This window comes from Thalia democratica, chromosome 4, assembly GCF_965202585.1.
Source record: "Thalia democratica chromosome 4, ktThaDemo2.hap1.1, whole genome shotgun sequence".
Lineage (NCBI taxonomy): Eukaryota > Metazoa > Chordata > Thaliacea > Salpida > Salpidae > Thalia > Thalia democratica.
The window spans coordinates 20899779-20913307 of NC_139168.1; the positions used below are offsets into that span (position 1 = coordinate 20899779).

General features: G+C 28.3%; 1 protein-coding gene across 1 annotated transcript in view; it reads left to right on the forward strand.

Annotated features, from left to right (window-relative positions):
* LOC145833920 (uncharacterized) overlaps positions 1-13529 on the forward strand; it is a 39902-nt gene that overhangs the window by 10051 nt on the left and 16322 nt on the right. Inside the window, exons 10-12 of the mRNA XM_082941190.1 lie at positions 5090-5360; positions 8254-8339; positions 8788-8891. Coding sequence (XP_082797316.1) covers positions 5090-5360; positions 8254-8339; positions 8788-8891 — 461 coding nt within the window. The remainder of the gene's footprint in view (positions 1-5089; positions 5361-8253; positions 8340-8787; positions 8892-13529) is intronic.

The window sequence follows — 13529 nt, forward strand, 5'->3', positions numbered from 1 at the left end:
GTTTTTTACTTAAAATGAGTTGTTTTTATATTATTAAGCTCTTTAAATGTCTTACTTTAATAGTTTTTATTTGTAAATAAAGTAGAGTTTTACCTCATAGTTTTTGAACAATATAGATATTTTAAAAGTGATAATCTGGCATTGGCATTCAGTTTGTTGATGAGCATTCCTACTCGTTAGAATTATCTTTATTACGCACAAGTCTTCAATACAATCGGTGTTTTTGCGGTTGACTGTTATAATAATGATATTGGCATTGTTTTAGTTTGTTTTCCAAGGCGCTACACGTGGTTTTCTGATAATTTGTGCTTATTATAAATGTGTCTGTTTTGAAAATTGTACTATACTTGATATTTAACTTACTGATATATATTATAGTGTTTTAGTTTATAAATATAGTGAAAGTGAATCTCAGTTTGTATGGTGCTATCTTATTAAAAGTATATCATTAAATTCAATACAGCTTATTTCTATGATTTTTCAACACACCAAATAAGTATTGTCATAATTTTCCACGTTTCGAATACAAAGGGCCATGCTGTAACAACAATTCAGTTGTCAATACAAGAATGATTGATGGCGCATAAGTGTGTTCGAAATCCATTAATATTCAAAATTGTGTTGCAAGTCCAATAAGTTTGTTCAAAATCTATTAGTATTGTCCAATGATATGATTGTGTTTTTTATTAACTGGTTTTTGTTTAAACGCGCTTCATATTTACATGGCTTTTTATTGTTTTTTTTGAAAGATGTACAAAATAAGATCTTAGTATTCTTTGTACATATTCTAAGATTTGTTTAGAAAACTATAAAATGTTAGTCATTAAGTTTTTATAAAGTAACATACACACATGTAAATAAACCAGTAAATTTTTTGTAAAATAAACCACAAATACTCAGAATTGAATTTTAAACCTTATTCAAAATAAATCCTTTATGACAAGTCTTTAGATGAAGAATAAAAAAAAGATTTAGTACATTATGAATTATGATGTCAAACGTTTGAATATACACTCTATTCAACGTTGAGTATTTAGGCACTTAATCTCTTTTATAAAGTTTTACTAACACAACATACTTACTATGTCTAACAAACTACATGGAGATTAACTGTGTTTAATATTAATACTTTTCAAGAATTTATTATGACAATCTAAGCTTCTATGATTAATCTAACTACTTCTAATGTCTTTTTGACATCTTATTCTTATTTCTAATCCCAGGTAAATATTATGGAAAGAAGGATTAAACAAAGATATCTTCAAAATCCATAATGAATTCTTAAAACGTAGAATCAATATATCTGTCAAATTGAATTCGTTGTATAAATTTAATATTTAAAACAAAGTCTATAGTAATCCAAATGGCCACAACTTATTTCTTTATATCTAACGGAATCAATAAAACTGACAGTTTTTATTTTTATAACTGAATTGTTTAATCCATATGTCTTTTGCTTAATGCAAGATGACTTAAAAAAGTTGACAAAACTGCTAATTGATGGGTATGTGCTGCTTAAATAAGCTTATGTGGTATTTGATGTATAATTCTTATTGATTTTGGAAAAGCTATTAAGCCTAATGAAGTATTTTTCCTGTAACTACAGGGTTTTATAGTAGTCTTTGGAGGTTGAGTGTCAGTTTTAAGCTTGTAATAGCTATTGAATTTTATTGAAAGCCTATGCTTGTCAAACTTTATAAAATATTTTTGCTTTATTAGTTTTCTCAATTGCTGACGTCAAAGTATAAGTAAAGCCATAAAATTTCAAATAACCAAGTTTGAGTCAACTTTGTAATGATAAACTCATTCCATAGTTTGATATTAACATTGTTAAAAAAGCACTTACTGTCATCTGCATCAAGAACTAATGCGTTTCGAATCAATACATTTGCCGATATACGTCCCATCAACTTTCCAGTATTGGCATTTCGACATCTTTTAAGTGCATTAATTTTTTATATAAAGTCTTAATTGAAATCTAATCTCCACTTTCCGCTTGCCCATTGTCTGCAACTGCAGTTGTTTGTTTTGATCGTTTTAATGGAATCTTTCAAAAAAAATATCAAACACGCTTTCAGATATTAAAAGAAGCTTCTCATTGCTGGATTAGGAAAAGTAAATTGTTTGGTTAAAGACAATTACCGTCTTAATTCGTTGTGATTGTAGTTTATTGAAAACTTTTGTTGAATATAGAAGTAAAATCAATATTTTGATGTCTTTTAAAACAACGTTTTTTTGCTCATGTAAAATTTTGTAAAGAAGCAATTAAGCCATTTGTCGTTGTTTAATGAAATCCTTCGACATGTAAAGTTGACATTCCATATACACCATTTAAAACAGGGTAATGGTCATAATGCTAATTAGTACTTACACTTGCTAAGCAATTGAACTTTTTGTATTACTTGAAATAATTTTTTCTGAGTTTAGTATCGTTTTGTCACAGGTTAACTTAAGAATTTTTTCAATAAATTAGAAACTACTAATATTGGTAAAAATGTATTTTTATATTTAAATATTCTGTTAATGTATTGTAATTAAAATTATCAATCTAATAATGTTTCATTGGACTGAGTATAGAATTTTCATTTGATTTTATCAATATTTTTTTTCCATTAAAGAAAACCTTATTGTTTATCTAAATTATTTAAATTACTAAAAATCCAAAAGGTCAAATTTAAACTAAATTAAAATCAATCTGATATTAAGAAATATTTGTATTGATTTTGGTTGTCTTTTTCCTTGAGATTTAAAAATCCATTAGTTTAACTTTTAAAAGTTCATTATTTTATTATTCAACAAAAAGAAAAGATAACATTGAATCGAACCGTTTTACAACATATTTGATTTTTTGCAAGAATATGTATTTAAGTAGTTTATATTTCTCACACAATTTTTTACCTACACAATAGATCAACACATTTTTTATTAAATAATTTTTTTAGAGCATAAAAAATATAATTTGAACTAACAACTCCATTAGTTGCTCTAAAGATGATTGAAAAATCATTAAAACACAATTTTAAATCAAATAACACACATAAAATACGTACATTGAATGATAAAACTTTTCTTATTGTTAGTTGAAAAACTACTTTATTTAATTTCAATTTCAATTAGTAAATCCATTAGCAAAAAATTTTTCCCCACCAACCTACATGCAACTTCTGTTCAAACACAAATTTAATTTCTCACATTTTCAATTCTGCGCAAACAAACACTAAAGGCTCGTAGTAGAAATTCTCAGAAATTCGTAGTATTTCTTGTTGTTTCGTAGTAAGTTCTCGGAAAGTTTGCTCTCGCATGATTAATGTGCTTGAATGCGAAGTGTTAGAAATGAAGCTGTGCAGATTTAAACTACTTGTGAACACTTTAGAAAGTTTAAATCACTTAACCTTTCGGGCAACTAAAAATAAAACTTTTGAGTGAAGTAGATTTTAAATTTATTTCTATTTGGTTTTCATGTGTTGTTAGAAATATATCTAAATTTCAAAAAGGTAATCAAACAGTTATGAAAATTACAAATGAAAGATTGAGTAGAAAAAAAAAACTTATTAAAGAATACAGTTTACAGTGCATCATCATCCTATACGGGTTTTAGTTGATTTAAAATTTTTACAGCAAAAAAAAAAATAATTATTTTGTTCTAATTTAAATCCTCAAATAACAACCATGTCTTTCCAAACATTTATAAATTTTTCCTTATAGCGTCATAGACGTCACATGTGTTTTCAGCGACTTTTAAAAGTGTTCATCACATTTTTACGCGCAGCCGCGATCGTATTTAAATTGTAAAACTGAAAGCGAAATATGTTATTAAAATGCTGAACTCCAACGTGAAATTATGTTTGGTGTTTGGCATTTCACGAATGTACAAAGCTGAAGTACTTTTGAACTTTTGAACAGAAAGGTCATAACAGCAAAATCAACAAGTTTGTTTTCATTTAATATAGTTTATTGTACTTTTTATTGAATGTACTTACATGTTTAAGTGGCGTGGTAATTTAACTTTTAACCTTTCGGTGCTGAGAATTCCAAAAAATTTATAATGTTATAAGTATTTCTAAGGTAGGCTGCTTAAAAAAAAATGTAATTTTTAGTTTTGTGTTGAAAAAGAAATTGAGCAGTATAGTAATAGTTGAAAGCTAGTTAATTCAAATGCACCACTTTTTAAGTTACATAGATAACACCGTTATACTGTTTAAATCAGGGTTTCCCAAACTTTTTTGCAAATGGCCCCCTTTGAAGAAATTGAAAAAGAAATGGCCCCCTTCAACAAGATTACTCATAAACTACAATAAAAAACACAGAAGACCTTTTTTTTTCTCTTCATCTGCAACTCAAGAATATCTAGTGTAAGTTTCAAGTTATGGCCTCATGGCCCCCCCCTGTGGCCCCTTTGCTGCTCGTGGCCCCCTGAGTATCTGTCATGGCCTTCTAGGGGGCCACTTGGCCCACTTTGGGAAACCATGGTTTAAATAGAAAAGTTCAAGCATTTATAAAATTAAAAAAAAAAAACAGCCTAAAAATTCAGAAGGAAAACGAATTTTTCGACAAGATGATTTTATCATGAAAGTTCTTAAACGAGTACGTCATACTTTGTTTTATATTACGTAAAAAAGCTGCACATGTCTTATATAATTTTCCCCAAACAGAGAGTTACCCAGAGGGCGAGGTACAAGATAATCCTTTCAATTGAAATCTAAGAAATTAAATACTGAACATATCTTATTGAATGTAACACAAATTTAAAGACTGCAAACTAAATAAATTTTAACAGAGAGTAACGCAGGGAGCTAGGGACAACTAATCCTGTTCAAAAGAAATTTAAAATAACCAAAAATGTTTTATATCATTCAATTTACATATTATAAATACACCATGTGAAAGGCTTCTTAAAAACTACTTCCTTTTCGTTTAATTTAACCTAAAAATAAAATCCCTTTGCAGAGAGTGACGCAGGGGGCGAGGGGTAAGATAACTCTTTCGATCAAGATTTTCAAATTAAAACAAGTTAAATACTGTACATAATTACTATTTAATGTACCAAGTAAAAAAAAACTAAAAGCTAAAAATAAAATCCCCTTTGCAGAGAGTGACGCGGGGGGCGAGGGACAAGATAATCAAGGCGATCGAGCGGTTGCGCGCCCGCTACGACGACCTGATCGAGATCGAGCGGGAGGTGCGGGACGCCAAGGACCTGAAGGAGAGCCTCGAGAAGATCAAGGCGCGGCTGCACACGCCCGTCAAGCACTACCAGAGCGGCCGGATATTCGAGGAGTGCGAGGAGGACGGCGACCTCGATAACAAGCGGATAAGCGAGGACGACCTGCCCTCGCTGTTCACCAGGGTTTTGAGTGAAGGTTTGTAAATTATATATATATATATATACAAATATATATTAATTTACTTTTTAAGGTTTATAATGATTAATTAAAATTTTCGGAACGTTTAAAGCTTTTTATACTTGATTGAAACCAAAATGTCAACCAGGGTTTTATGTAATGGTTAGTATATGAAAATTTGCTGTTGTATCTAAGTTTATTTGTCAATATATACTGAGTAAATGTTTGTGGTGTTTTGACTGTATTGCATAGTTGAAATGTTGAAACTTTTTTTAAAGTGTAAGTTTGTTTGAGACCCACGTGTTGACTAGAGTCCTCAGTAAAGGTTGTTATGGGATTGCTTGTTTGATTTTTTTTGAATTAAATTTATTTTCAACATAGTTTTAGAATTTGTTTCAAGTTGTTGTTGTATAAATTTAAGCCACTAACGATTTCTGTAAATTATTTATAGAATTATAGTTTGCTCATATTAAAAATAATCTGTGATAAGTTTCTTTATGAGAATACAGTTGTCCACTTTAGAAACGGTTAAATTTTCTTTCTAATAGAACTAAAGCTTAACAGCGTTTAAAATACCTGCACGTGTAAATTTGTGCGCAAGTATTTATTAAAGTTCAACTTACAACATTAATGGTACAGACCTGTCTTTTTTTGGTTGGCATTCTAAACAAATGTTTGTGTAATTTAATATTTTCAGCGTAATTAAATTTGTCGGTTAACCCAACATTCTTACAACCCTCAAAACTGACCGTAATAGTTTGTTTTAATTAAATTAACCACCGACTTAATCTGCCAAAAGTTTTTTTTTTCCAAAGCAAAGAAATATTAAAATACTTCAAATGTTTAAGTTTGATTTTTGTTGAAAATGTAAAAAATTAATCTGTTATCCTAAAAATGAATGAAAAAGTTAGAAATATGGTCTCTAAATTAGATTACCAAAAACACTTTACTTTATAAAAGTTAAAGAAACTACATTTCTTATCATCTATATTCAAATCCCATGATTAATTTTGTTTGGTTTTGAAAAAATTTAAAAAAATCAATATAGTAAAACAAAAGTAAAAAAAAAAAAGTTAAAAAATTAAAAAAAGATTAAATATATGGTCACCAAACTAAATGACTAGGAAAGCAATAATTTTTAAATTGAAGAAAACACATTCGTTATCACCTATACATTTGTATTTATGGCTAGCAAAGTGTTTTTGCAGATAAATGCTTCGCAGCTTGAAAAACAAAAACAACAAGTTGTCATTAACGGTTGTAAAAACACAATTGTCTAAGTGTGTTTAAAAAAGCATAAACTGAATTAGTGGTCATTTAATTCACAAGTAGTTTGTGTAAACTAATTAGTTTTCAATTGAATACGAGTATATGTATTTGAATAAATGAAGACTTTTAAAAAAGAATTAGTAACTTATTTGGTTAATTTTTGTTTTTAATTAGTTGTTTCAACATAGATAGTTTGTTATAAACAATTAAGTCTAGTATAAGCTGTTGTTAGATTGATTAATTATAAATTAACAAATATCAAGTGAACTAAATCTATTTAGTTTTACAAATACATTTACTTATAAATTAGTTTTTAATAATTTTGTATATTTGATAAACTTAAATTAACATATTTTTAACAATAAATGGTAAACTTTTGAAAACAAACTTATTAAATAAAATCAATGATTATTTAGTTGTTGCATTAAATACTTAGTTGTTTTAAAAGTTAAGTTGGTTGTTTTAGCTAACTAGTTTTTATATAAACTTAAATCAACTGAATTAGATAGAAGTTATATGTCAAACAACATATAATAATTGTTGTGCTTTTGAGTTGAAGGCTAATTTTAAACTTATTTTCTACATACTTAATAAAAAGGAGTGTTTAATCAACATCATAACTTATAAGATTTTTTAACAAAAACGCTTGTTTGTTATCAAAATAACGTATAAATTAGTATGGTAAATGCCAATAAATAACCGTTATTGCAACTTTAGTTTGCAACAACTTATAACTACTCCTATCAAAAATAATTCCATATGAAACCTTTCCACTTAATGAGGTTTTGAATATCAAGCCGTAACTTCTTTAATTTCAATTGAAACATAGCACCTGCTAATTGTGGTTGGAAAAACAAGTTGCAATTGTATAAGTTGATTTTTCGGCTTGGTCAACAGACCTTGTTACGATTTCGTTGAAGCGTGTAATGTAATTTCAAATTAACTTTTTGTTTGTGAATGTAATTAATATCTCTTTAATGCAATTGAATTTTTCTCTCTTACCAACTTGGTAATTAGTGGACTTTGATTTTGGTTTAAAAAAATAAATGTACTAAATTTTTTGTCGGTCTATTTATAATGATAATTTATGAGCACTAATAAAAAGGTTATATCAGTTTAAGTGCACATTTAATTAGTAATTTTTTTATATTACTAAATACTTCATTTTTACAAATTTGATCTTTATCTACTTTATTTATAAACTAAAAGTTTATATCATGAAGATTTGATTTTTTCTTGACAATAAATAAAAAGCAAAAATAATGTGTACAAGCTATTAAGCAATAAACATATTTAAATAGTAAAAACGTTTAGTTTTGGTATAAAATAGTTGCATTGTGAAACATTGAGCTCTTATTATCAAGCACCGAGCTTCAATAACTTCAAGTTTCACTGAATCTTGTAAACTTGATTTAGTTTGACCTCTCAAACCAGCCTAAACGACTTTGTAGTTACCTCGACAAAAAAAAAACTCATTTAGTTTTGAAAAAGAAAAACAAATTTTAAGTACAATCTTGAAAAGCGGTTGATGCTGTTTTTGTGCGCATTTTTCTCACATTTCTGTTTACTTGGCTAAACGCAACATGTGTTAGTAATGCAATATATGTAATAATGTTAATAATTGCTATTAAATTTTTTACAGCATGCAAACAAATGATGCAGATGAAATATGATGAAGAAAATTGTGTTCTTTACATAAAACTGCTCGACAGATGCATTGGTCATCCGGTTAGTTTTATTATTTACTTGTTATTTAATTGAGTTAGTTTTTATATATGTTTACATAAAACTGCTTGATAAATGCATTGAACGTCCAGTTACTTTTATTGTTAATTTATTGGACATTTAGGTCTTAAACAGTTTACTTTTTCAATAGTTCAAAATAAAGTGATCATGTTTTTCGTCTTTAACTTTACTTTGTAATTGCAAAATGACAATGAAAAAGATATCTAGACTTTTTTCAAATATATGAATGTAAATATACGAAGGTACAGTAAAAACAATTTATAACATGTGCTTGTGTCATCGTTTATAAAGCAAACTACTAATAAAAAACTTTTAACATGAATGAAAGTGTATTTATATATAAGTTACTCTTTTCGACAAACTGAAAATAGTTTTAAATTAACTTGTAAAAGCTTCACGCGACAAGTAAATACAAAATATACAATTGCAGTCGTTCACCGAGAACCAGAAGCGAAAGTTGAGGTTGATGAAGAACCAGACCAACGCGCTGCAAAACGAGTTCAAGATGAACAACAAGAACAGAATGCAAATCAAGTTCGTTCATGTTATTGTTGTTTCGTTTGAGTACTTTGATAAGAAAATTAACCACAGGTAAGATACACTAAAATAAGGAAATTAAATGAAATATGAAGTTATTTAAGAAAAAATCAAAGGAAAAAAAAAATTAAACGGTAACATTCCGATACCAACTGACTGAAAATGATTGAATATGTGATCATATATTTTAAATAATGAAAATGTAATCAAATTTTTTTTTGGTCTCATAGAAAGGGAAAAGGGTTTTTGAGTTTATCAAAACATATGTTAGTCTGCAGTAGCTATCAGGTAAATATAGGTCGATTTTATAATTAAACGCATCATATGCACAAACGTCAATCTAGTGCAAAAATAAAATTTACATCTACAACTTTAAATTCCCAGTGGATATTAAAATTAGTGCGCCAATGGGTTTGCGTGAACTGCCAACATTCGAATTAAATTTAATTTGCGTGTCAGCATCAACAGTTGAGTTTTTATTTTCATATCAAAAGTTATCTGAATTTTAAAATAGTTAAGCATTTAAACTTAAAATCTTGAAAAATGTAGAAATATGCTTGAAAATTACAAACAAGTTATCGTACTCTGACGAAACTAATTGGTACTAATTGCTAAAACCCAAAACAACGATATATGAAAGTTTTAATAAATGCTGAGAGTAATTAAAAAAAGTTTCAGTAATTAAATTAACACAATAACCTTTCAAAAACCACAGTTTAATTAAAAAAAACATGTTCAATATTTCAACCATAAGTTTTTAATTTAATGTTTTGATTACCATAATTACTCTTTATTTTTTTAACTTATTTCTTGAAAGTGTTTTTTTTATATAAAATGAAATTACTTAATTACTCATCGCCATTTAAAAGAACTCTGTAAGTGTTCCAGCTCTTTAAGATTTAAAAATACTTACGAGGTATAAATATTACTTGTCAGGTTTTAAGTAAAAAGATAATGAATTTAAGTAACTGACACCTAATATGAACATATCAAAAAACTGTACATCAAACATTAAAAATATTTTAGAACCCGTTCAAAGTTACTTAACACACTTCACTACACATAAGTTACATAACAAACTAGCATAACACCCACAAAAGTTCGAATTTCATTTTCATCAACACATTTCATTGTTCGAAAAGTCATCAGGTACGTAACAGTGGCAAATTTGAATATGATAAACATTTTTAAAGCCTAAATGATAGTTTGTCATTACAAGAGCGTTGCAAAGCTAAAAAATAAAAACAAACTTGATGTAATTATGCATACGAGAATATATCAGCACTTAAAAAAAAACATGAAAGTTTGAATAATTGCCATGCAACCGTCAGCACACAATTGGATGCATTGTCGGCTTTCATTACAAATTACTTTTGTTTTCGGCAAAAATACATTAGGTAATCTTTTTTTCACACATTGCCAATCAAACACGGCTAATTTGAACACTTCGATAAATCTTTTTAACAGTTCTCAAGTTATCAACACTTGGTACAAATGCAACGCGTGGTTTTCGGAAGCGGTGCTTGTTGAAAATTGAGAGCATTTTCGAACCGATCAAGCTTGGTTTCTCTTTGCAACAAAAAATTACTGAAAATAGTAATGGTAATGGTTTCTGACAATCGTCCGTCAGTTCACACTGATAAATCAAAACACCTATGAGCTTTTTTTTCAAAGCTAGTTCAGCTTATCTAGACAACATACATCAATCACGGTTTGTCATAAACTACCAGCGTTTTACTGATAAGTTAAATGAGTAGTTTTATAAATATGTTAACGCTGTTGGTTGTTTCAAATTGAAACATAGCTGGATATTGATAACCTTTCTAAAAATAAGTTTTGAAAGTGCTTTTATAGTTTGCTTTAACTTGATGTTCCGTCATGATAGTCAAGCCTTTTATTACCTACAAATAAATACTGAACATTTTATACTGAATCAGAGAATTTTTAGCTGAATTGTCAAATAGTTGACGGGCAGTTATGACAAATTTTTAAATGCTTAGTATGCCAGTTGAAATAAGTTGTTATATTTTTGAACATTCAGCAAAATATTGTAACAATTTAATTGTAACTATTGAACAGTTGACAAGTAACCGATGAAAATATTAACAGTGTGTCAATTGTTTGATCACTTTAAAACACAACTGATTAAGTTTTTAGTCAATTGTTTGAAACGAAAACAACTTGTTCAACTCGTTTAAAAGCATGATTTGAATAATGTTAGAAAATGATTAATGGCCCAGTGAAACTTATCCAATAGTTTTTGAGTAATCACATTTTCTAACATGCATGACTATTGACCCTAGATAACAGTAGTTGTTAAATGTTCAGCATAGCATTAATTCAGTTGACAATCGATTGTTGAAAATATTAACAACATGTCAGTTTTTCAGTATTGCACAGTTGACAAGGTTTCTAACCTTATCTAGTTGTTGAAAACCACAGTTGAAACAATGTTAGCAAGTTGTTAGCAGCGAAATTGTTTGAGTAATCATATTTACTGACATGTGTGATTACATTGTGGTATGGTAGCCGACATGTTGCTAATGCATTGTCAATTGTTTGAAACTTTGACATTCTCGTCAGCATTTAAAATTTGCATACATCAGCTTCAAATTCTTACTTGATTGATTACCTAATGTATTAACTTTGTTGAGTTTGTTTTAAGCAGAAAAGTTAATAAATATTTTTTTGAAAATATACAGTTTTGGTGACTTTTTAAGTGTTTTAATAAGATGACAACAACTTAAAATAAAGTTTTATAACTTTTTTGATTTTGCTAAAATTACAACAGGTTTTAAATTTTGTTTGGTTAATTACAGCGAATTAAACAAATGGGGTTGTCTGTCAAGAGTTTTATAAAAACTATATAAACAATTAAACATGATGGTTTCAAAAAACTCTATTTTAAATAATCATTTTTTTGTTTTAAAACAACAAGTCACCCATTGAAACAGTTACAAACAATAACAAAAAGTTAATTGGCACACTTTAACCATTCTTCGCACAACACAATCGAGCCCATTGTTTGAAACTTAAAAGGTGACATAATGCTTCAACTTTTTCGCCGAATGAGCTTTTAGTTTTTACAAATTGCCACCTTCGGATCGAACCAAACTGCCTGCACTAAAACAAACGGTATAATTTTGTAATGAAGTGGTTTTTTCAAATTTAAAAGAATGTCTCTGGCTTGATGGAAAGCAAGTCGAAAATAAGTTTTGATGTTCGAATAAACAACTTATGTTGGCACTCAATAAAACACAGCATAAAGAATTGGGGTACTTTTGACATCGGAACAGTTTTCGCCATTGTTAGAAATGTCACTTTTGGAATGTGTTCATTATCGCAAGTGGGTTCATTGTCATTTTCACTTCTTGACAAATTGCTTACTCTCAGTAGCAGCAAATTGCTCTTGTTATACCTTTTAAAAGTCAGAATATTTTCTTACAAAGAGCAATAAATTAAAGTGGAAAAAAATAAACAAACAGTTTATTTGATAAGAGACGTTAAAAAACATCAGTATATACGCATTTCATAATTTTATTAGTTATTCTTTTATAATATACTTTCAAATTTTATTCAATAATATAGTAATTTAGAGCTACATAAAGTTTATAAAAAGCTTATTTGTAAATTTCTATTGAACATAATATATTTCACACACATATTCTTCATAATACAACTCTTAAAAAAATCAGCATCCAAAACGCTCACAATTACAAACATTTTTCTTCGTCTTTCATACAAATTGCCACTTTTTAACATTAGAAAAATTGCTCCCCCCTCTTTTGTAACGAGCACTTGAAAATTTCGGCAAAAATTTTGCGAAAGTGTCGAAAACAGCTACTTATTTCTGCTTTACAGATAGTTTCAGCAGATTTAAAGTATGTTGAAATAAGCTTTTTTTTCGTATCGGTCTTTAAATTGCAAACGTTTTGCAAAGCAGCTCAGCCTTTTCGGCCACTTAAAAGCATTAGCGTTGATGGAGGAGAACTTGTAAAAGTTTGAAAAATGCCGGGTTGTCTTGACCTAACTTATTGTGTTTTTATTTATTAAAGTAATGAATTTGTTTCTGAAAGTTGGAAAAACAATGTGATGCGCATTAAAGTGACTCTTGCAAAAAAAAATTATTAATTTTTAGAGTCTTCAATTTAGAAAGGCAATTGTTTCATGTAAGATTTGTTCAAATGTATGTCAACTATTGCTCAAACAAATACTTTCTCAAATTAAATGATTCACTTGAGAAACATTCCACAAAGTGCAAACTTTAATATCATCAAGTTGAAAACCAGTAATTGCATAAGCGTGCCGAAGCTAATTCTCAAAAGTGACTCATTGATCGAAAATTTCATTCAAACTGATAAAAAACACTCGAATCGAACGCAATTTAAGTGTTTTCTCGAAAGAAAAGATAAAAACTTTTATCAATTCAAATAAGCCGCAAAAGCTCGTAAAATACCGAGAAGTTATTTAAAAAGCAGAGGAGAAAATATTTAATTGGCTGAAAGTTTTTTGTTTGTTTCAAACTTTAAAGTCATATTGCCAATAAAAGTGTTTTGAGTGCCGGCTAAAATGAGAAAAGTTATTGTTTCAATTTTTGTTTTGGAATTTGAAACAATTAAACTTTTATTGTTAAGA